This window comes from Osmerus eperlanus, chromosome 6, assembly GCF_963692335.1.
Source record: "Osmerus eperlanus chromosome 6, fOsmEpe2.1, whole genome shotgun sequence".
In the NCBI taxonomy this organism is placed as follows: domain Eukaryota; kingdom Metazoa; phylum Chordata; class Actinopteri; order Osmeriformes; family Osmeridae; genus Osmerus; species Osmerus eperlanus.
Window position 1 is genome coordinate 1,969,053 of NC_085023.1, and position 25,331 is coordinate 1,994,383.

General features: G+C 50.1%; 1 protein-coding gene and 1 long non-coding RNA gene across 2 annotated transcripts in view; one reads left to right on the forward strand and one right to left on the reverse strand.

Annotated features, from left to right (window-relative positions):
* loxl4 (lysyl oxidase-like 4) overlaps positions 1-22,069 on the forward strand; it is a 37,308-nt gene extending 15,239 nt beyond the window's left edge. The window contains exons 4-14 of the mRNA XM_062462919.1: positions 3,090-3,128; positions 3,293-3,506; positions 3,761-3,938; positions 9,458-9,612; positions 9,705-9,872; positions 12,015-12,177; positions 12,413-12,656; positions 15,328-15,443; positions 15,864-16,000; positions 19,260-19,371; positions 19,559-22,069. Of these exons, the coding sequence (XP_062318903.1) occupies positions 3,090-3,128; positions 3,293-3,506; positions 3,761-3,938; positions 9,458-9,612; positions 9,705-9,872; positions 12,015-12,177; positions 12,413-12,656; positions 15,328-15,443; positions 15,864-16,000; positions 19,260-19,371; positions 19,559-19,629 (1,597 nt within the window). The 3' untranslated portion in view covers positions 19,630-22,069. The remainder of the gene's footprint in view (positions 1-3,089; positions 3,129-3,292; positions 3,507-3,760; positions 3,939-9,457; positions 9,613-9,704; positions 9,873-12,014; positions 12,178-12,412; positions 12,657-15,327; positions 15,444-15,863; positions 16,001-19,259; positions 19,372-19,558) is intronic.
* LOC134021879 (uncharacterized) overlaps positions 1-25,331 on the reverse strand; it is a 317,808-nt gene that overhangs the window by 233,283 nt on the left and 59,194 nt on the right. The gene's annotated exons all lie outside the window — the stretch shown is intronic.

Below are 25,331 nucleotides of genomic sequence, written 5' to 3' on the forward strand. Positions count from 1 at the left end.
TACCTCAGATAGTGCCTAGAAAACTGCATAAACCCCACATGGCCCACACATAACCATAAAGAACACACATAACCAGTTATAGACCTCATCCTGGACCTAGAGAACCATCTGTAGACCCTGTTGTTCAATGTGGACCCCTCTTCAGTCCATAGATAATCTAAAGCAGTACCAGTGAGAAACCTGGTCGAGTAGAATCCTTCAAGCTGAAAGTTCAACCTCCCAGTGGGATGTTGCCATGGTTACTCGGGCATCGAGTTTAAGGCCACAAGTTCATCAGACGGTACCAGCTAATTAAATGAAGATGTGGTGGGTGGTTATTATGTTCTGCTGGCTTAACTGCCCTGTTTATTGGGTGAGTCCCTCAGCGAGAGAAAATGACTGTCTGATTGGCCTGTGGTGAGGTCATGTTCATGTGAGAAACATTCACACTGTAGTGAGGAGAGGAACAGACACAGGGAAAGACAGAGAAAGACGCTAAGAGAGAAAACCTAGAGAGAGATGTATATGTATAGAGGGAGGGAGGGAGAGAGGGAGGGAGGGAGAGAGGGAGGGAGAGAGGTAGGGGGTAGAGAGAGAGAGAGGGTGGGGGAGGGAAGGAAGGAAGAGGTGCGTGCATGTGTGCGTTATGATTTCAGACAGACACGTTACAACAGCTCCACATGGTAGACGTATCCTAGGTATTTTACGAGCCCTAATTCCAGTTTGGAGAGCACAAACGCTGAATCCCGTTTAGCGTTTTGTCTCGGCCTATCACAGCCCTCCGCCATGTTATATATGCCTGCTTACACGCCCAAGGTAACGTCGTACAAGGACAGTACGTCCGTCCACAACAGCCGGGCTCTTCTCAGTTCAGCCGTGAACACAGATCACGTTGGCTCTTCTCAGTTCCCGCGTGAACACAGATCACGTTGGCTCTTCTCTGTTCCCGCGTGAACACAGATCACGTTGGCTATTCTCAGTTCCCGCGTGAACACAGATCACGATGGCTCGTTACAGAAACATGGCGTCATGGTACATGAAGATTAATGTGTCTGATCACGGACTTTGAAGCTACCTTCTATGTAAATGTGAATGTTGTGTTCCATGCAGTCTCCATGTCCACTGTTTAGATATTTGGTTTTGCATTCATTTAGCAGCTGCCACCTCATGAACCGACACCTCACAGCATTTAGACTTGTTTAGTTTCAGGATTTCAGGATGTGCTATCTATAGCACACCCTTCAAATGACTTCACCTGGGCGGTGTGTTTACCGGGATCGGCGTGATGTAGCATAATAACACTGGTTCACCTACTGCATAGCTGCCTAATAACATGATAAAAGTCGATCACCTGTAACATTGCTCAGTAATCTGCTGATAAAAGTGGATGGCTTGTTTGTAGCCGTGTGTCTGGACTCAGACATGCTCCATCAGTGCTCGTAGCCAAGGTGACTTACTAGCCTGGAATGTCTGCTGTTTCATGCTGGGTATCCAAATATTGAACTGCCTGTGTTATGCTTTCATATGCTTCTACCGTAGGAGTTTATTTCCTTAAGTGTGTGTGTGTATGTGTGTGTGTTATTCTGTACCTAGCCTCCTGTTGGGAAGTCACGTTTGCGTCTGGGAAGGTATGCCAGGTTTGATGTGATTCAACTGTGTGTGTGTGTGTACAGTGTGTGTACAGCAGGTACCTTTCATGCTGAGAGCATCCTGGCAGAGAGTGTGGGTGCCAGGCATGGGGGTGGGGCCAGGGAGTGGTGCCAGGCATGGGGGTGGGGCCAGAGGGTGGGGCCAGGCATGGGGGTGGGGCCAGGGAGTGGTGCCAGGCATGGGGGTGGGGCCAGAGGGTGGGGCCAGGCATGGGGGTGGGGCCAGGGAGTGGTGCCAGGCATGGGGGTGGGGCCAGAGGGTGGGGCCAGGCATGGGGGTGGGGCCAGGGAGTGGTGCCAGGCATGGGGGTGGGGCCAGGGAGTGGTGCCAGGGCCAGCTGTCTGACAGGCATGCCTACTTTCTTTCTCAATCACCATTTCTCGGACATGGAGATCAACAACAAGGCAAAGCCTGGTTTGTGTGTGTGTGTGTGTTTGTTTGTTTCTTAGGTCAAGCCCTGACTTCCCAGCAACATTGGTTGTTGCCGCTAAATGCTGTGGTTTTATATAGACTAGGTGTGGTTGGGCACTGAATGTTCAGGAGCTGGAAATTGACCTTTTTAACTTTCATCTAGAATCATGATTCTGTAGGGAGACAAAAGCCTGTATTCAGTAGCAAAAGCAACACAGATGTTAAACACCAACAAGAGGATTGTTAAATCTTAGAGTCTCAGTCAATGGACACTTGTTTAACTAGCAACACAAAGCAATGGTTTTCTTTTTAAACCTGGCTTACATACAAACCAGTCAGACAGCCAGCAAACCAGCTAATCAAACCAGCCAGCCAGCCAGTCAACCAGCTTGCCTGCCAACCAGCCTGTCAGCCAGCCAACCAGCTAGCCAGTCAGCCAACCAACTAACTATCCAGCCAGCTTGCCAGCTAACCAGCCAAGCAACCAGCCAGCCATCCAGCCATGCATCCAGACAGCCAGCCAGCCAACCAGCCAACCAGGTAGCCAGCCAACCAACTAACTATCCAGCCAGCTTGCCAGCCAGCCAGCCAGCCTAGATACAGATATAGCTAAAGCACCAGAAAGACAGGACAGGAACATGGTCTGAGAGAACAGGAACAATACGTTCTAACTTCAACTGCACCAATCATCACCACAAACAGACCGTACCAGTCCATGCCTTAGAAAACCACTATACCACACACACACACACACACACACACACACACACACACAACCACAGACATACAGTACACAGGAATACACACACACACACACAAAGACAGACTATGGTATACAATTATATATGTTACAGGGGACAATTGTGTTGCCATGTCAGTGGTGTGTGTTAGGGGCCCACCAAGGAGGCTCATAAAAGCTGTGTGTGTTTGTGTGTGTGCGTGTGTGTTTGTTCCATGAGTGTGGTAGGTTTATGGCGGGCTCAAACCCAAACACATTTACTAAAGATCGCAGAACTAACATCCTTCTCTACGTCTCTCTTCTCCTCCAGGAAAATCTGGGACACCAAGGTGGCAGACCCGTCCACAAGGTAGAGAACGTTCCAGATCCGCTGCTAAACACACACACAAGCACGGCTTTTCCTCCCATGTTGGTGAATAGACTCAACAACCATTCAGTCAGCGCTTCCAGGCAGAACTCTGAACCTGAAAAGGAGTACCTGTGTGTGTGACCCCTGTGCTGCCCCTCCTGCAGGCTCAGCTTGATGGCCAGTAAGAAGGGCTTCTGGGTGGAGAAGGTGCACTGCCTGGGTACCGAGAACAGCCTATCAGAGTGCCACGCTCAGCTGTCCATCCCGCGCAGCCCCGTCCCCTGTAAGAGTGGCAGGCATGCAGTAGCCAAGTGTATGCCTGGTCCCCAGTTTGCCCGCATGTCGTCAGGACGCCCTCAAGCCCCCAACCCCACTGTGGTAAGACCCCACCCCCACCCCGCAACACACACACATGCACACACACTCCTCCACTATAACCCACACAATACACACACATCACACCCACATTACATTTACATTTAGTCATTGAGCAGACGCTCTTATCCAGAGACTTACAGTAAGTACAGGGACATTCTCCCGAGGCAAGTAGGGTGAAGTTGCCCTTGAACAAGGACACAATTTCATTTGGCCGTCATCTGGCCCCCCGCCCCCACCCCCCCCCCCCCCTGCAGCCGGTGCGTCTGAAGGCGGGGCCACGTCTGGGAGAGGGCCGCGTGGAGGTGCTCAGGGAGGGGAAGTGGGGCACCATCGTAGACCACCTGTGGGACCGGGTGTCAGCCAGCGTGGTGTGCAGGGAGCTGGGCTTCGGCAGTGCCAAGGAGGCCCTCACTGGAGCCTACATGGGTCAAGGTGAGTCCCTGGCTCTCATTGCCTCAACATGCTGTACTGTTCTCAGGCCTCTTTTACATCTTTCTGTTCTCTCCTCTCCTCTCTTCTATTCTCTGTCCTCTTTCGGTCTCTTTCTCTCTATTACCCTCACTCCCTCTGTGTCCTGTTCCTCTCTTTCTCTCTCTCTCCTTCCTCTTCCCCCTCTCCAGCTCTTGACTACTCTGACTCTCTGTTCAACTTCCAACTTGTCTTCCTGGCTTTCCTTCATATGCACTTCTCACAACTTGAACTCTTGACTTCATCCAGCCATCTGGATGCAGGGATAAGCATTCTCTCTGGGAGGTACCTCTGAGCTCTCTGGGCATGCTGACTCCCTCTCCCTGTCGCTAGACTGGAACCGATCCCACAGCCGTTACTGGGACTTATCTACGCCTGTACGCCTCCCTAGCGCTGAATGGTCGGAGTGTGGGTGTGTATGTGTGTGTGTGGGTATGTGTGGGTGTGTATGTGTGAGTGTGTGTGAAGCTGAAAATGTGTTGATGGTTCCTTTGAGGGACTTTTGTGGTATCCAGTGTTCCCCAGCTGTTTTTGTGAGCCCCGCAGCTGATCACAGACACACACCCACGGACAGACAGACCCCCCACACACACACACAAACACACAGACAGACAGACAGACAGACACACACACATACACACACACACACACACACACCCACAGACAGACCCCCCACACACACACACACACACAGACAGACACACACACACACACACAGACACACACACACACAGGTTTTCATAGAAGACATAGCTCTCTGTACTTTATGAAGCAGATATCTGACTGGCAATGAGTTAATCTCATGAGAAATGAGGATCGTTGTGCATTTTCAGTCACCTTCTTTAATTTCTTGGCATGGGTGTGGTCTGGTTGGAGCACACATCCATCTACCCACAAAGTTATAACTTTGTGGGTGTGTGTGTGTGAGAGTGTGTGTGTGTGTACAGAGCTGGTCTGAAAACAGGCTAATGTAAGGTTCATATTGCATTACTTCCAACATTCCTTCCTAGCAGAAGCAGGGTTTAAAATAAGGATTCTTTCTTGCATTTACAACAGACAGACACACACACTCAATCACACACACACACACAAACACTCACTCACTCACCCACACACACACACACACACTCACACACACACACACACACATGGACAAGGACAGTCCCATGGGAGCGAGTGCTGTGCTACATCCATGACAGGATCAAAGCTGATTCTCTATAACATGGCTGCTTCTGGTTACACTCAACCTTTTACTGTCACATGTCAGCTTGCTCTCTGAGGCCACATAAACATATATGGTGTTGGAAAATTAGATCCTGGAGGGAAGGGAACTGAGGCTGTTGGAAAAACAGACAGACAGACAGACAGATAGTCAGCCAGACAGACAGACAGACAGGCAGACAGACAGATATTCAGACAGGCAGACAGCCAGGCAGACAGATAGGCAGACAGATAGTCAGACAGGCAGGCAGACAGACAGACAGACAGACAGACAGACAGACAGACAGACAGAAAGGCAGGCAGGCAGGCAGGGTTGGGAAGAGACTGGCAGTAAGTGTGCTGTTTGCTGTCCCTCCTTGCAGCAGGCAGACAGAGACAGTGTCAGATCTGGTGAAGAGGCAGATGTCTCGTGTTGTGAGCTCAGGCCACAGACTGTGTTCAGTGGAGAGATGCTGTGGCTCAGGGAACTGAAAGTGAAAGCGACACTAGCGCTCCCCTGAACATCCTCTCATCTCCACCAGATCTCGTGCTGGTTGTGGTTGTGGTTTACGATCCCTCTGTCCCTCCCTGAAAGGAGACATTGTGTTCTTCTCAATGCCTGTGAAGCCTATCATATCGCCCATCCAATCAAAAGCCTTGGGTTATGTGACCTCACCGTGGGTGATTTGCATGCTAGGTGCTTAGAGAAGCGAAGCGTGAAGCAAAATGGCTGCCCCGCCCCAAAGACTCCCAAGGAGATCAAAAGAGGATCTCCAGAGAGTTATGTCTCTGATGGGGGTGTGGATGACAGGGGATAACGGTGAGGAAGAGATACGAGCAACCGAGAGATGACTGACTGCCCCTTTTAGAGGCGGACGCGTGATATACACCTTTCTATACTCTCTCTCTCGCTCTTTTCACTTTCTCTCTCTTTGACTCTCTCTGACTATCTCTCTCTCTCTCTCTCTCTCTCTCTCTCTCTCTCTCTCTCTGACTCTCCACTTTGTCTCTGACTCTCTCTTTCTCTCCACTCTCTCTGACTCTCTCTCTCCACTCTCTCTCTGACTCTTTCTCTCTCTCCTTCCTCTCTCTATATCTCTTTCTATCTACTTTGAAGTTTTTCACAGAAAGACATGTACCAGGGACCCCTCATATGGGATCATAACCTAAACAGCACCATGTTCCACAGTGATAACAACATGGTTAACGGGTCTGAATGCAGCCTGGCTCCAGAGTCTGGCAAAGCACTGGGGGCACAAGCTTCCTCTCTCTCTCTCTCTCTCTCTCTCTCTCTCTCTCTCTCTCTCTCTCTCTCTCTCTCTCTCTCTGTCTCTCTCTCTCGCTCTCTCTCTCTCTCTCTCTCTCTCTCTCTCTCTCTCTCTGTCTCTCTCTCTCGCTGGGCCCTATCTTGCACCCGGCGCAATTGACTTTGTCAACGACGCAAGTATCATTCCTAGTTTGCACTCAACGCAAAGCGGACTTTTCCCTCCACAGATGCACGTCAAAAAATTAGGGAATGACCTTGTGCTCCCGGGGGCGGTTCAGCGAAAAAAGGAGGCGTGTTCCGGCGCAAACGTTCCCTGGTGCTATTTTGCATTTTCAGAAAAACAATTCCGCCACAGACCAGGAAAACGTAGACTAAAGTCAATGGCGCGTTATTCAGATGCAATTTTAAGGGCGCATGCTTGGCCCGTGCACACTGCTGGCGAGGCCAGGGTCTTCTTCCTGCGAAGCTACGTTACATTGTTTGGATTTATTGTATGGCTGTGTTACATTTTTTTTCATGTCAATGATTAAAAAGATTTTCATTAGAAATCTCTATGTATGTGAACTTGATTTGTAACAATTGTGGCAATTTCCTCCCATGCCTGTTTAACCGAAGCTAATTTGGGTGGGTTTCTTCTCCCATCCCAATCAGAATCAGAATCAGAATTTGGTTTATCCGCCATGTATGTTACACCAACACAGAATTTACTGTGGCAGGAAGGTGCAAACAATAAACATATACGGGCCTTAAATTAAGTAAAAAAGTACAATGGTTAAACTAATTCTAATAACTAAACTATTAAAAAATATAACAATTTAAAAAAAAATATATATATAAAAATAACACTAAGAATTTGAATGAGCAGCATGAGTGGGCAACTTAGTGTAATGAGAAAACTGCTCTGCCTTTCCCATACAATGTCACTTCTCTATCTTTTACGGCCCTGACGAGAACGTCGGTCTCCTCGGCTGTGAACCGTTCCTGGCGTGCGCCTGGCAAATCCACCGTTATAATAGCAATCCGCCATGGAACAAGCGCGCCTGCTCTTAAAGGGAATGTGAGATGACGCTCTGATTGGTTTATTGCACGTTACGCCCAAACCATACCCATTAGTAATGTAGCTACAACCCATTTTAGATTTGCGACTAGCACAAATACATTTAACCCTCTGGTATAATAGCGACACCGCCGGAGTCCCGCCCACAAAGTTACTTACGCTTTGCATTTGATACTTGCATTTCAGATCGTTAAAATAGGGCCCTGGGTCTCCTGCTAACCACTGAGGAAGGAGTCATACAGTGAGCTTAATCTCTAGGTGGAAGGAGTCATACAGTGAGCTTAATCTCTAGCTGGAAGGAGTCATACAGTGAGTTTAATCTCTAGGTGGAAGGAGTCATACAGTGAGCTTAATCTCTAGGTGGAAGGAGTCATACAGTGAGCTTAATCTCTAGGTGGAAGGAGTCATACAGTGAGCTTAATCTCTAGCTGGAAGGAGTCATACAGTGATCTTAATATCTAGCTGGAAGGAGTCATACAGTGAGCGTGATCTCTAGCTGGAAGGAGTCATACAGTGAGCGTGATCTCTAGGTGGAAGGAAAGCACCAGAACTCCACCCTCCAGTATATTTAACATTGTCATCATCGTCTTCACCACCACCATCATCATCAGGAGGGTATATTACAGGACAATGCTTCCATTTCCCTCTCCTCTGTATCCATAATGTGGTTAGAGCTCTCTCTCCTCCATCTTTCATTCTCTCAGTCTTTCTTCAGAGTCGGTGTGTGTATGCCCACTTATGTTTAAGCATGTTCTTGGTAATCCCCAACTATATTTCCCGGAACTGAGGCCCAAATAGAGAGAGAGAGTGTGTGTGAGTGCGTGTGTATCTGTGTGTGTCTGTTTGCTTGTGTGTGAGTGTGTGTAAACATTCACTGTGGTGTTCCTGTTTGTCCTCACAATCAAAACAGTGGCTGTTCAGATGTTCCCAATTGGTCCACACACAAACACACACACACACACACCACCACACCACACACACACAGATGCCTGACCTCGGAAGTGGCTTCTGTTGTGCATGTTTGGTGTGGAACCAACATGGAGCCAGCTATGCAATCCAGGACAACCAAGACAGGGTCAGCTTAGACCTGCAATTAGTACTTTCCAACCTCCAACCCCATTCTCTCTGGCTCTCTGTCTGTCTGTCTCTCTCTGTCTCTCATTGTCTCTGTCTCTCTCTCTCTCTCCCCTCTCTCTCTCTCTCTCTCTCTCTCTCTCTCTCTCTCTCTCTCTCTCTCTCTCTCTCTCTCTCTCTCTCTCTCTCTCTCTCTCGCTCTCTCACTCTTGCCTGTGATTGTTTGTTTGTGCTTCAGTGTGTGTGTGTGTGTGTGTGTGTGTGTGTAGACTGTGGTTTCTAACAGTAACCTGGTAGCTGGTCTCTCCTGCTACTTGTGTCTCTGCTGACAGTTTCTTACCTGATCTCTCCTGTGGAGCTCCAGGCGACTGTTTCTTACACAGTGTTGGTAATGAGGTGTGACTGATATACAGGCAAACAGGCAAAAAGGGCAAACAGGCAGACAGACAGACAGGCAGGCAGGCAGCCAGGCAGACAGGCAGACAGACAGGCAGACAAGCAGGCAGGCAGGCAGGCAGGCTTAAATAGGGAGGAGCTGTTTTTGTTCAGGTGCAGTTGTGGTTGGGAAATACATGATCCCTATCTGTCAATCCCCACAGTATAATTTGGGTTTTGTGTGTTTGTGTTTGAGTGTGTGGGTGTGGGTGTGTGTTTGTGTTTGTGTTTGTGTGTGTGGGTGTGTGTTTGTGTTTGTGGGTGTGTGTTTGTGTGTGTGTCTAGGTAGATAAGGTGTGTTTAGAGTGATTGCAGTGATGCCCTCATGTCTGGGTGACGTAAAGAAGTGAGATGATATGGTGTTAATGCTTTCTCTCTTTCTTTATCTCTTACCACCCCCTCTCCTCCTCCTCTCCTTTCCTCCTCTCTCACCCCTCCTCCCTGCTCCAGGCACTGGTCCTATCCACATGAACAGTGTCCAGTGTCTGGGTTCGGAGAGGTCTCTCCTGGACTGCTACTTCCAGGATGTTCCTCTGTGGACCTTTAAACACACCCAGGACGCGTCCGTGCGATGCAGCGTCCCCCAGACTGGCCTGGAGAGCACGGTTAGACACACACTTTTCTTTTCTTCCATTCACCCCTTTCTCGCTGTATTTTTCTCTCTCTCCATCTCTTGTTTTCTTTCTTTTTCTCTCAGGTGCGTCTGGCGGGGGGCCGGGAACGGGCCGAGGGCCGTGTGGAGGTGCTGATGGAGGTGGGGGGACGTAAGCGCTGGGGGGCTGTGTGCAGTGAGAACTGGGGCATCAACGAGGCCATGGTGGTGTGCAGACAGCTGGGCTACGGCTTCGCCTCCAGGGCCCACCAGGTAGGAGCCCTGCTCCCTCACGCAGGAACGGGGCTGCCCTGCCCTGACACCAGACACACTGTCCAGACACCAGACACACCAGACACTCTGTCCAGACACCAGACACACTGTCCAGACACCAGACACACTGTCCAGACACACCAGACACACCAGACACACTGTCCAGACACCAGACACACCAGACACACTGTCCAGACACACCAGACACACCTCTCTCAGTGTCCAGACACCAGACACACCAGACACTCTGTCCAGACACCAGACACACTGTCCAGACACCAGACACACCAGACACTCTGTCCAGACACCAGACACACTGTCCAGACACCAGACACACCAGACACACCAGACACACTGTCCAGACACCAGACACACCAGACACTCTGTCCAGACACCAGACACACCTCTTTCAGTGTCCAGACACCAGACACACCAGACACACTGTCCAGACACCAGACACACCAGACACACTGTCTAGACACCAGACACACCTCTTTCAGTGTCCAGACACCAGACACACCAGACACTCTGTCCAGACACCAGACACACCAGACACACTGTCCAGACACCAGACACACTGTCCAGACACCAGACACACTGTCCAGACACCAGACACACCAGACACACTGTCCAGACACCAGACACACCAGACACACTGTCCAGACACCAGACACACCAGACACTCTGTCCAGACACCAGACACACCAGACACACTGTCCAGACACCAGACACACCAGACACTCTGTCCAGACACCAGACACACCAGAAACACCAGACACACTGTCCAGACACCAGACACACCAGACACACTGTCCAGACACCAGACACACCTCTCTCAGTGTCCAGACACCAGACACACCAGACACACTGTCCAGACACCAGACACACCTCTCTCAGTGTCCAGACACACCAGACACTCTGTCCAGACACCAGACACACCAGACACACTGTCCAGACACCAGACACACCAGACACACCAGACACACTGTCCAGACACCAGACACACCAGACACTCTGTCCAGACACCAGACACACCTCTTTCAGTGTCCAGACACCAGACACACCAGACACACTGTCCAGACACCAGACACACCAGACACACTGTCTAGACACCAGACACACCTCTTTCAGTGTCCAGACACCAGACACACCAGACACTCTGTCCAGACACCAGACACACCAGACACACTGTCCAGACACCAGACACACTGTCCAGACACCAGACACACTGTCCAGACACCAGACACACCAGACACACCAGACACACTGTCCAGACACCAGACACACCAGACACACTGTCCAGACACCAGACACACCAGACACTCTGTCCAGACACCAGACACACCAGACACACTGTCCAGACACCAGACACACCAGACACTCTGTCCAGACACCAGACACACCAGAAACACCAGACACACTGTCCAGACACCAGACACACCAGACACACTGTCCAGACACCAGACACACCTCTCTCAGTGTCCAGACACCAGACACACCAGACACACTGTCCAGACACCAGACACACCTCTCTCAGTGTCCAGACACACCAGACACTCTGTCCAGACACCAGACACACCAGACACACTGTCCAGACACCAGACACACCAGACACACTGTCCAGACACCAGACACACCTCTCTCAGTGTCCAGACACCAGACACACCAGACACTCTGTCCAGACACCAGACACACCAGACACACTGTCCAGACACCAGTCACACCACTCTCCCTGTCTCGGCGTCCAAGCTAATCCCTCATCTTTATTTGGTTCTGTTCATCTCTCTATTCACTTTCTCCTCTATCTCTTTCTGTCTCCCTTCTCTATCTCTCTCCAATCCCCCCCTCTCCCTCTCTCCCTTTTCTCTCTCCCCCCCTCTCCCTCCCTCCCCCTCTCCCCCCCTCTCCCCCCCTCTCTCCCTCCTCTCCCCTCCCCTCTCCTTCCCTCCCTCCCTCTCTCCCCCCCTCTCCCCCCCTCTCCCCCCCCGCCCCCCCTCTCCCCCCCTCTCCCTCCGTCCCTCCATTCCCTCCCTCCTCTCTCTTCCCCCCTCTCCCCCCCCTCCCTCCCTCCCTCTCTCCCCCTCCCTCCCTCCCCCCTCTCCCCCCCCCCCTTCCCTCCCTCCCTCCATCCCTCCCCTACAGGAGACCTGGTACTGGGCTGGGGCTGCTAATGCAGCAGACCTGGTGCTGAGCGGAACACACTGTGTCGGAACTGAGCTGTCAATCCAACAGTGTCGCCATAACAACCACGTGCACTGCCCTAGAGGGGGCGGGACTAAGGCTGCCGGAGTCACCTGCTCAGAGAGTAAGACCTACCTAGCAACAGCATGTCTCACTCTGTTGGCTGTTCAACCACTGACCCTGATCCTCTATGGGCTAATCAACCACTAACCCAGTCACTGAAATATTGTGTTGGTGTATTGCTCTGGACACCAGCCACTCTAACTCACTGTACAGAAGGTATCCCAAGTACACCTACTTGGATTGATAAGTCCTCAAACGTCCCTGCCTGACTTCTCACCTTTGACCCCCTCTCCCAGCGGCCCCTGACCTGGTTCTGGACGCCCAGCTGGTCCAGGAGACGGCCTACCTGGAGGACCGGCCACTGCACCTGCTCACCTGCGCCAACGAGGAGAACTGCCTGTCGTCGTCGGCCGCCAGGATGAGCTGGCCCTACGGCCACCGCCGCCTGCTCCGCTTCTCCTCACGCATCATGAACCTGGGCCGAGCAGACTTCAGACCCCGCGCCACCCGAGAGAGCTGGACCTGGCACGCCTGCCACCGGTAGGAAGGGTGTGTGTGTGTGTGTGTGGGAGTACTGTTGCTGGTGCAGGTGTGTGTCTGTGTGTGTGTCTCGCATGCCACATATTACTAACAAAACCCGAGCTGTAAGTAGAGACTTCTTGCAGTTGGTCATGGGATTTGTATTTATGGAGCACCAACAGGTTGAGCAGATGTCTGTCTGTAGTTTACTCAGATTATTCTGCGATAGAGAGAGAGTGCCAAATTAGGGAGTAGTACAGCCACAGGATATGAGGTTGTACAGCCACAGGATATGAGGTTGTACAGCCACAGGATATGAGGTTGTACAGCCACAGGATATGAGGTTGTACAGCCACAGGATATGAGGTTGTACAGCCACAGGATATGAGGTTGTACAGCCACAGGATATGAGGTTGTACAGCCACAGGATATGAGGTTGTACAGCCACAGGATATGAGGTTGTACAGCCACAGGATATGAGGTTGTACAGCCACAGGATATGAGGTTGTACAGCCACAGGATATGAGGTTGTACAGCCACAGGATATGAGGTTGTACAGCCACAGGATATGAGGTTGTACAGCCACAGGATATGAGGTTGTACAGCCACAGGATATGAGGTTGTACAGCCACAGGATATGAGGTTGTACAGCCACAGGATATGAGGTTGTACAGCCACAGGATATGAGGTTGTACAGCCACAGGATATGAGGTTGTACAGCCACAGGATATGAGGTTGTACAGCCACAGGATATGAGGTTGTACAGCCACAGGATATGAGGTTGTACAGCCACAGGATATGAGGTTGTACAGCCACAGGATATGAGGTTGTACAGCCACAGGATATGAGGTTGTACAGCCACAGGATATGAGGTTGCCACGTAATTATATTTGCTTGTGGCTGAGTGAATTGGGAGTGTGTGTGTGTGTCTCAGGGAGTGTGTTTCAGTCTCTGGGAGTGTGTTTCTGTCTCAGGGAGTTTGTTTCTGTCTCTGGGAGTGTGTTTCCCCTCCCTGAGACAGAAACACACTCCCTGTGTTCTGTGTGTCGAGGCCTCCGTTGTTCGTCATGTGTTGTGTCGTTGTCTGGACCTTTGGGAAACTCTGAAAGGCATCGCAGGGCTGTGTGGTAGCACATAATAGATGGATTGACCCTGGTTGGACGTCTTAATGAAAGTCAATTAAGGGAAAAACTCTGGTCTTATTGAATGTAATTAAACTGAATCAGGAACAGGTATGAAAATAAGTTTGAAGCATGAGCTCAGCACCAAAGACCAACGCCTGTGTGCTGTTTCCTGGGAAACCACTTCATGTCAGTTACCATAGAAACCTCTGTTTGTTTTGGGGAGCGGGGGGTTAACTAAGGGGCAGGTTAGTCAGGTTAGTCTGTTGGTTACTCTGAGATACTGGAATCATTGTCCTCAGTCCTGCCCGGCGACACATTCCACACACCTAGCGCCCCTCTGAGAGCTCTGGAACATTCCCTCCTGGTTCATTCTGCTCTGCTGCCGAGGTGGCGGCCGTGGCGACTGCCTGTCGTCATGGCAGCAGCGGGGTGTGTGAGCAGGACAGAGAGGTCCGTGTGATGCGGGCGCAGGGGTGCAGGGGCGAGCGAGGGGTCAGGAACACAGTGGTCCGATCTCCAGCTTCATTAGCTGTCTGCTACACGGGACTGGAAATGGCCAGTGACTTACTATTCTGTTTGCTGTGTAGCACAAACACCCACAGACAGACACACACAAACACACACTCTCACACACACACACAAACAGGCACACACACCAGGGTTTGGCCCCTGTCATAATCTCTTACACTAACAGTGCTGAGGTGTGTGTGTGTGTGTGTGTGTTTGAAAGCCCCTCATTCACAGTGTAGGTAAACAGCAGAGTAAGAGTGGCCGTGATGGGGCTTGAACATGGTTGTGTGAGAGGGTTAGAGAGGTGTGACCTGGAACACAGATCCATGTTCAAGCAGTGAGAGGGTGAGGGTTAGAGAGGTGTGACCTGGAACACAGATCCATGTTCAAGCAGTGAGAGGGTGAGGGTTAGAGAGGTGTGACCTGGAACACAGACCCATGTTCAAGCAGTGAGAGGGTGAGGGTTAGAGAGGTGTGACCTGGAACACAGACCCATGTTCAAGCAGTGAGAGGGTGAGGGTCAGAGAGGTGTGACCTGGAACACAGATCCATGTTCAAGCAGTGAGAGGGTGAGGGTTAGAGAGGTGTGACCTGGAACACAGACCCATGTTCAAGCAGTGAGAGGGTGAGGGTTAGAGAGGTGTGACCTGGAACACATACCCATGTTCAAGCAGTGAGGTCACTGGGGCACACGCCATAGGGCGCTACTGTTCAGCTCTCTCTCTCACACACACCCACTCACACACACACACACACACACACACACTCATAAACATACACACACACACACACATACACACACATACATACATACAAACTCACACACACACATACAAACACACACACAAATGCATACACACTCACGCACACACACACACAAACATACAAACAGACACCCACACAAATGCATACACACTCACACACACGCTTACAAACACAAACAAATGCATACACACACACACACATACAAACACACACACACTCACCCAAACACACAAAGACACACACATAAGTGCAGGCCCAGCCCCACACACACTGAGCCTTCTCCTGTTCTGCAGACACTACCACAGCATCGAGGTGTTCACACACTACGATCTGCTGACGCTGAACGGGACCAGAGTGGCAGAGGGACACAAGGCCAGCTTCTGTCTGGAGGACACCTACTGTCCCGAGGGTAAGGTCTCACACAACACCTGAGAGAGACCACATCTCACACAACACCTGAGAGAGACCACATCTCACACAACACCTGAGAGAGACCACATCTCACACAACACCTGAGAGAGACCACATCTCACACAACACCTGAGAGAGACCACATCTCACACAACACCTGAGAGAGACCACATCTCACACAACACCTGAGAGAGACCACATCTCACACAACACCTGAGAGACACCACATCTCACACAACACCTGAGAGACACCACATTACCCATGACACCTGAGACTATATTACAAATTATAACTGAGATAGATATGATTGACACATCAGTCTGAAAACCTAAGTTGTTGTGCGTGTTATGTTCACATTGATTCTGTTGATGTTTTAACTCATTCCCGTGTTTGTGGCGTGTGTTTCTGTGGCAACAGGCGTGCAGAAGCGTTTCTCCTGCTACAACATGGGGGACCAGGGCATCTCCATCGGTTGCTGGGATACCTATCGCCATGACATTGACTGCCAGTGGATCGACATCACTGACATACGACCTGGGGACTACATTTTCCAGGTCAGAGGCCACTTCCTCTCATTTCATTAACTGGTCCCAGTTTAAAGCCATTGGGTTTCACAGATGCAGTGGGAAATAGAACCTTGGTACTGAAAGGAACAGTTTGGAACACTTTGTAAATGTTCCGTCAGTAGAGACCCAGACAGACTGTGTCTGTCCCACTGACAGGCAGACACACAACCCAAGAGCTACCACACACACACACACACACCACACACACACACACACACACACACACACCACACACACACACACACACACACACCACACACACACACACCACACACACACACACCACACACACACACACACCACACACACCACACACACACACACTTTTCTCTCATTAATTAGCCCGTCAGTTGGGCATGTGATTGCCGGGTGCACCGCCTCAGCACACATCAAAGGCTCCATCTCCCATCAGCCACCACTCTTAACCTCAGACTACTAATCCCAGAATGCCGCACTGCCAGGCGTCAGATCCAGGACGCTGGCAGCTACTCCCAGAGGTTTCACAGGAACCAGCCTCCTCGATAATTACTGCTAGCTAATCCCTGAGAAAGTCCAAGGATCTGGCTGCGTGGTAACTGCTGCTTCTCTTAGTGTGGGAGTCTGTTTAATGTAATCACCACCTGCATGTTCCTGTGACAGAAACACACACGCAATCACATGCAATCACACACACACATACTGCTTGTATTTTAAGCATGTAGAACAGGGTGTAATTACAAAGCGGCGCCTTGCCACAGCTATGCAAAACACGGGGGGGGGGGGGGGGAGGAGAGAAAAGGAGCTGATAAGAGACAGAAAAGGAGAGATGAGAAGATGAGAGGACAAAAGAGGAGAAGAGGATAGACTAGAATAGAGGCCAGAAGTGCCCAGTGGGAAGGGCTGGAGGAATAAACAGATGAGGATGAAAGGTTGGTCAGAAGTCCCAGCTCCTTGTTGCATCATGTGAGGTTTGTTATGTGGTGATGGAGGATGTTGATGTGACATCAATGATGTGTACTTCTCACTGTCAGTTCCGGAAAGATCCGCTCCTTCAACCAGGAGCTAAACCAACCATCCCAATAGTGCAAATAACACCTTGTACCCCCAACACACACACACACACACACACACACACACACACAGTACCTAGCCTCCCTGTCCATCAGAAACAGCTCATTTAGCACCCAACCATACCTCCTGGCCTGTTTATACAGGGGCCTTGTCACTCTCTAACATTCCTCTACTGCTCACTGATGTGGCCCCTCAGTGTAACACACACATACACAGTCACAAGCACATAAGCACAGCCAACGCTGTAATTTTGAATACAGAGAGCTGTTTTTTGTGCGTTCAGTAAAGTTTTTAAGATTTCCAAGTAGCTGTTGTTTTTAGTCTCTGGTTATGGTTTTAGCTTGTTGGTCCTGTGTACCGTAGTGTAACCTGCAGTTAAAGAGGGTGTAACAGCTTATGAAGGTGCCATTATACAGAATGGGTCCTCACAGTGCCTAGTAGTCTCAATGTGGATTAACACAACTGTCCTATCAGCAGTTAGGTCCTTACACTGGATTTAACGGTTTTACAACATGCCAGGGCTCACTGTACACACACACACACACACACTCACACACACACTCACACACACTCACTATAGGCCCTGTCTGTCTGACTGGGCAGCTAGACACAGGGTTCGAATCAGAGTTTCTCATTTAGATTCTGGGGTTATAAATTTGTCATTCTAAATTACGCATTTTAAGTTCTGAGTCCAAAGTTCTGGGTTAGAATTATTCTGTGTTTCTCATTCGAAATTCCATGTTTCCGGGTTGAAAGTTTTGCATCCAAACTTCTACATTCCGAGTTCAGCATTCTGGTTCTACGTTTGAAAGGGCTGCTAGCAAGCCAGAGCTTGAGACTGAAAAGTCATCCCATGGGCTAGCTCTACAGGAGTGTGTCTGTCAGACTGTTGAACAGCTGGGAGCCCTAGCTACATAAGCATGTGGGCTAGGGTTACTGCGCGGCTGACAATGTCTGTGTTTCTCTTAACAACACGGTTTTTCCAGCCCGTGAGCTCCTTTATGAGGGTCTGTCCCTGGATCCACCACTGCAGTAACAGCCTCTATCACAGACTCATGAATAGGAGAATCAACTTCAGATTTAGAAGCAGAGAGAGATAGGGAGAGAGAGAAAGGGGGGAGGGAGAGAGAGAGAGAAAAAGATGAAGCCTTTACAGTACATTTTCTATTCCCATAGTGAAATATGGAAAAGCCATCCTGTTTTTTATGGATGGGAATGAGACGCTCTTTAAAAACAATACCAGCCACCACTGGCTGTTTAATAACAGTGTCCAGCTATAACATATCCAGCTGGAGTTTGTTCCTTCTGGGGCTCTGAGGACAGAGTAGCATTCTCTCTGACTGGGTCCTCCCTCCTCTCAGCCCCCACATGGCCAGGGGGACTAGAGGGAGGAACAATGGGGCAGAAAGAAATGAGAAACTCCTTCCCTTCTCCCTCCCTCCCTCCCTCCCTCCCTCCCTCCCTCCCTCCCTCCCTCCCTTCTCCTGTAAGTCTCCAGTGTCGCGTGAAGTGATGGTGTATGCAGTAGCTGGTGATGTTAACTGGTTGCAGGCCTTCTAGAACACTGGGATGATAATGTTATAGAACGCTTGGATGATAATGTTATAGAACACTGGGAGATAATGTTATAGAACGCTTGGATGATAATGTTATAGAACACTGGGAGATAATGTTATAGAACACTGGGATGATAATGATGTAGAACACTGGGATGATAATGTTATAGAACACTGGGAGATAATGTTATAGAACACTGGGGTGATAATGATGTAGAACACTGGGATGATAATGTTATAGAACACTGGGAGATAATGATGTAGAACACTGGGATGATAGTTTTATAGAACACTGGGATGATAATGACGTACAACACTGGGATGATAATGTTGTAGAACACTGGGATGATAATGTTATAGAACACTGGGATGATAATGATGTAGAACACTGGGATGATAATATTCTAGAACACTGTGATTATGATGTTCTAGAACACTGTGAGGATAACCTTTCTAGTATGCGGTGAGCATAATGTTGTAGGACACTGTGATAATAATGTTGTAAAACACTTCTTAGTCCAGCAGTTGTGTTCTCCAGGGGAACCTGTTAGTTTTTTTCGGAGCCCCTGCTAAGACTATCTCCGAGGTTCTTCCAGGTTCTAACAGTGGTGTTCTCTCTGCCTGTCTGTCTGCCCTGGCAGGTGGAGGTTAATCCCTCATTGGACATGGCTGAGTCCGACTTCATGAACAACGTGATGAGGTGTCGCTGCAGGTACGACGGACAGAGGGTCTTCATGTATGGCTGCCACGCAGGTGAGACACACACACACTATCTCACACACGTTTATCCTATCTTTTCCTCTTTCTGTCATCCTTTTCTCTCTCTCTCTCTCTCTCTCTGATATCTTACCCTGTGTTCTCTCTCTCTCTCTCTCTCTCTCTCTCTCTCTCTCTCTCTCTCTCTCTCTGACATCTTACCCTGTGTTCTTTCTCTCTACAGGGGATGCATACAGTGCAGAGATAGAGGATCTGTTTGAACACCAGAGGCAGATCTCCAATAACTTTGTCTAGCCTGGTCTGGCCTGGCCCGGCCTGGCCCGGCCCGGTCTGGCCCGGTTCACAGGCCTCTCAGTGGACCCAGAGACTTCTCAGGGTGGGCCCTGCTGTGGGGGATCCTAACCTCCTCACCCACTAACACCGTAAAATTCACTTTATGGCGCCTGTCCAAACTCCCAGGCCATTGTGGACTACATTTCCCATCACACACCTCTGCAAGGAAGAGACCAGTACACAGACCTCACCCTCAACCCTCACCACCAATAGCAGATTAGCCATACGGGTGGCGTGGAGGCGGCTTGGGGCTGGGGATGGTGGGAATGGGGGTGCACTGTCCTGATTGGGCGAGTGCTTTACCTATAAGATTACTGGTGCTTGTCTATTGGGTACTGTAAAACTGACGATAACCTCCTTACCCCAGCTGTTAGGTACAGCTATGCTTTGTCTTTTTGGATTTTCAATAGCATAGTTGTTTGGAAAATGTTTGTGTTTTTTTCCATATGCAGATTATTTTATCTTATTTCAAAGTATTTAACTGCAGTAAGACTGTCAACAGTCAGTCAACAGTTAGTTCACTGTTTCGCCTTTTCCTCTGTCCTGAAATTTAGTTTCCAAGAGGGTCAATTGTTTTCAAAGAAAGTTGCACTTTATCTATGGATCATCAGTATTCAAGCTTCTTGACCAAATGCCCCCAACCTAGTTTGTTGCCATTGGCCTTCAGCCAGTATTGAGATTTGATTTGATATCATGTTACCATTCTATAACTGGAACTGTCAAAGCATTTTACTGTAGCTTTTTGAGAAACTGAATTGCAAATCTTTTGGTGCTTATTTTGATATATGTTATGCTCTATGCCACAGGTTAATTTATTTAAAGTTATCACATTTGCATAAGGTACTACTTTTTATAAAAACATTTACTACCCCCACATTGTATTCTTCTAGGTAGTAGTTAACTAGATTTTAACTTGATTCCTTAGCTTGTTATATTTCTCAGCAGTTCCTATGAAAACCTTTTTATACCATTGTACACCACATCTGTAGTGAGCTGCACATGTTGACGTTTTTCAGAATCTGACAGAACAGAGTTGAGCAGGGAAGACTAAAGCAGAGGAAACCAGAGCAGAGTAGAAGACAGAAGAGCAGAACAGACTAGAGCAGAGGAAACCAGAGCAGAGTAGAAGACAGAAGAGCAGAATTGAACAGAGTAGAGCAGAGCAGAGCAGATTGGAGCAGAACAGAGTGGTGCCTAGTCAAGCCACAGTATTGTGGTAGTAAAAGCCTTTTAATCAGGTCTGTTTGGGTTGGGGTTAGGCTTAGTGGTTAGGGATGGTATGGACACTGAGGCTGTTAAATATGGGGAACACCAGCTGGGGGGTAAAACAGGAAGGTGATGGAGTGAGAATGAGAAATTAAAAGGAGACCAAGGAGAGAAAGAGATAGAGAGAGAGTAAGAGAGAGCGCAGAGTGATAGTAAGAAAGGAGAAAGTCAGCGTGGAGATATTGAAAAGAATAAGAGGTAAGAAAGAGAACTTTTGAAGCTGCTGTACAAACGTTTTAACTAGCAGATCCAGCCCTCTCCAGGCAAGGCAGCAGACCACAGGGTGGCCCTCAACTCTCTGAAGAGAACAACATGTTTGTCTGGGTGCAAAAATAACCGTCCACATGGATGGTGGGCGCAGTCCACAGTGGCTGCTCTGTGTGGCGTGGCCTGCCCTCTCCTGCTGCCTCCCAGGACCCAAGCAGGGATGCTTCTACCTGCTGCTTCTGTTTCCACCTCCTCCTCCCCTTTCTCCTCTTCCTCCACCTCCATATCCTCCTCCACGTTTTCTCCCCCATCTCTTCCTCCTCCTCCACCTCTTCCCCTTCGCTTTTTTCCTCACGGTACCTGTGTGACTGGGTGACCTACCCGGCGACAGCGGCTGTGTGTGCTGGGCCTGGATGATGTGTTGTGGTCTGAGGTAAAGGAACAGAGATGTAAGTGCTATGAGGGAAGTGTATAGTGTTGTTCTATGGTCTGAGCGTGTGCTTGCTGACCTGAGGTGGGCGGCAGTTATTATATTACAGCAGACTTTCATTATTAACTTTCACAGTGCTACACCTCCATATTACAGAGATCAGTGTTCCCTCTCTGTCTACCCTGTAAGCCACCCAAGCTGTAGTTGAAACAATATTCAACTGAACTAGACCATTTTACACAGCCATTTAATAATGTCAAAGCTACATTGCAGTTGTGTAAATGTTTAATTTTATTGTTTTTGTGCTTTGTGTACAGTTGAGTACGTAGTCTGTCCTGTGTGTTATTTAAGTTTGATATGGCCGTTTCATAGCTTTGATAACTCCTAACTTATCGACACTCCTAACTTATCGACAATGCTTCGTCCTGTTTAGTTACTGTATGTGTGTTCATGCTGGCATTGAGATCGCCTGGGCATCGCTTACGGATCCTGCTAACCAGCCGGTTGTGCTGTAGTACCCGTCCTGTCCCTCGGTCCCTCAGAGTCCTGTCCCTCAGAGTCCCGTCCCTCGGTCCCTCAGAGTCCTGTCCCTCAGAGTCCTGTCCCTCAGAGTCCTGTCCCTCAGTCCGTCAGAGTCCTGTCCCTCAGAATCCTGTCCCCCAGAGTCCCGTCCCTCAGTCCCTCAGAGTCCTGTCCCTCAGGGTCCTGTCCCTCAGAGTCCCGTCACTCAGTCCCTCAGAGTCCTGTCCCTCAGAGTCCTGTCCCTCAGTCCGTCAGAGTCCTGTCCCTCAGTCCGTCAGAGTCCTGTCCCTCAGAATCCTGTCCCCCAGAGTCCCGTCCCTCAGTCCCTCAGAGTCCTGTCCCTCAGGGTCCTGTCCCTCAGAGTCCCGTCACTCAGTCCCTCAGAGTCCTGTCCCTCAGTCCCTCAGAGTCCCGTCCCTCAGAGTCCTGTCCCTCAGAGTCCTGTCCCTCAGTCCCTCAGAGTCCTGTCCCTCAGAGTCCTGTCCCTCAGAGTCCCGTCCCTCAGTCCCTCAGCGTCCCTCAGTCCCTCAGAGTCCTGTCCCTCAGTCCCTCAGAGTCCTGTCCCTCAGTCCCTCAGAGTCCTGTCCCTCAGAGTCCTGTCCCTCAGAGTCCCGTCCCTCAGTCCCTCAGAGTCTTGTCCCTCAGAGTCCTGTCCATCAGAGTCCTGTCCCTCAGTCCCTCAGAGTCCTGTCCCTCAGAGTCCTGTCCCTCAGCCCCTCAGAGTCCTGGATCCTGACAACCAGCCCAGCTCTGTGGTCTGTCAGTTGGAAAGGTGCGTTGTTTATATGAACAAGGCTTGGGGGTTCGAGGGTTAGGGTTGGGATGGTTGGCATGGTTACCGAACAGCATGCAAATCAGATCAGATCACACTCCTCACTACTGTGAATCAATAAACACATTCCTGCAACACAATCTCCTGTCCATGTCTGACTCTCTGTCTGTCTCTCTGTCTGTCTCTCTCTGTATGTGACATGTTGTGTATGTGTGTGTGTGTCTGATCATATCTGTGTGTGTGTGTGTGTGTGTCTGGATGTGTGTCTGTCTGTTAATATTTGTGTGTGTGTCTGGTATTTGTGTGTGTGTGTGTCTGTAGGTGTGTATTTGCCTCTGTGTGTGTTTGTGTCTGTCCCCGTGTTCCTCTGTGGTGTGTGTGTGTGATAGTGTGTATCACTGTGTTTGGAGCTCTTCGTTCAAAGAGCTGTTTGTCGAACACAGGATGTCCAAAAGAGCCGTCTGAAGTGGTTGGCTCCACCTATGACCTCATCATGTGCAGATCCTACGGTGGTGAGAAATCGTTCATAAACGAAACATCAACAAGCACGTAAAACACAAACATTGGTCGTGGAAGTAATGAGTGAATGTGAGGATCTGGGCGAGGGGCGCCAGGTAGAGCCTCAGGTATGCTGCTTCCTTTTGATACGACTCTGATGCTGAGGCCCCAGGCCACCTCACACACACCTCACACAGACCTCACACACACCTCACACACACCTCACACACACCCTGCAGCAGTGATGTGGCACTCCGCAGGAAAACCACACTTCTCTGATGATGCACGTGTACACACGCACACACACACACACATACACACACCTGAGGTATCTCTCTCTCTGGCAGGGAGGGACAGAGAGAGAGAGAAAGAGAGAGAGAAGGATAGACAGTGGTAGAGAGAGAGAGAGAGAGAGAGAGAGAGAGAGAGAGAGAGAGAGAGAGAGGAGAGACAGTGGTAGAGAGAGAGAGAGAGAGAGCGGGGAGAGAGAGAGAGACAGAGAGAGAGAGAGGGAGAGAGAGAGAAAGAGAGAGGTAGAGAGAGAGGGGAGAGAGAGAGGGGGGGAGAGAGAGAGAGAGACAGAGAGAGAGGGGGGGAGAGAGAGAGAGAGAGACAGAGACAGAGAGAGAGAGAGAGAGAGAGAGAGAGAGAGAGAGAGAGAGAGAGAGAGAGAGAGAGAGAGAGAGACAGACAGTGGGAGATGCAAGTGAAAGAGAGCAAAAGACATGGAGAGTAGGTCAACACTCTGCCTCCCTGTACTCTCTGTGTTTGTGTATGGGAGGCCCTGCCCCCTCCCCCAGCCCCCCACTACCCCCAGCCTCCCTCCCCAGCCCCCCCACACCCCCCCAGCCTCCCACTCTGGGGGCCCCAGGGACCACAGCCAGCCCCACAGCCAGCCCCACAGCCAGCCCCACAGCCAGCCCCACAGCCAGCCCCCAGCCAGCTCAGTGTTACCCCTCTGAATGACAGGTCTGTCCCAGCCCGGTCTCTGCCCCCCACCCCCCCTCATCGACCCCGCTCCACTACACGACAAACCTCTGTCGTGTGACTTCCCTCATCCTGCCCCCGTTACCCTGGGTTACCAACTACATCACCTCGTCAGCTGAATCAGTGAATGCTTTTCCTTGTCGACCGCTTCCCCCACCAGCGACGTTGGCTGGTCTTTCTGTGAGGTCATCGTCTGACCGTCCTTTGAAGCATGTCATATCCCTGGGCCGGTTCATTATGAGCTGCCTTCATGAACTGTGTGTGTATGTGTGAGTGCGTGTGTGTGTGTATGTGTGTTTTGGGTGTGTGTGTGTGCGTGTGTGTGGTGTTTTGTCTTGCGTGTGCATCTACGTGTCATGTACATACAGGGCTCCTTCAGAACCATGCTCAGCATTCTGAAAGCTATCCCCCATTGCTCTCGGTCTCAGAGCAATAATCACACTTGCATGATCTTCCAATCATTTAGAGATGGAAAACCACATTAACAAAGACAGTTCATTTTCATCTAATGCACAATGATTGAGTAATCATTTGTTAAATGATCTCAAGGGCCCAATCTCCAGCATGACTGTGTGCCGTAGAGATGAACGGGAATGCAGTGTCTGTTTGCTGGGCCATGTTTGTGTTGACACCACATCATGTTTCTACTCTCAGTACATGTATGTGTGAATGTGTGTGGATTTACTATACATTTCCAGATTACTTTGTGTGCATTTGTTAATGTGTGTGTGTGAGGGACCTCACCTCCCTTCCTCCTCCTTTCCTCTCCTCTCCTCCTCCCTCCTCTCCTCTCCTCCTCTCCTCTTCTCCTTTCCTCTCCCTCACCTCCTCTCCTCTCCTATCTTCCTCTCCCCTCCCCTCTCCCCTGTCCTGTCCTCTCCTCCTCTCCTTTCCAATCCTCCTCTCCTCACCTCTCCTATCCTCCTCTCCCATCTGCCCTCTCCTCCTCTCCAATCCTCCTCCTCTCCTCTTCCTCCCGTC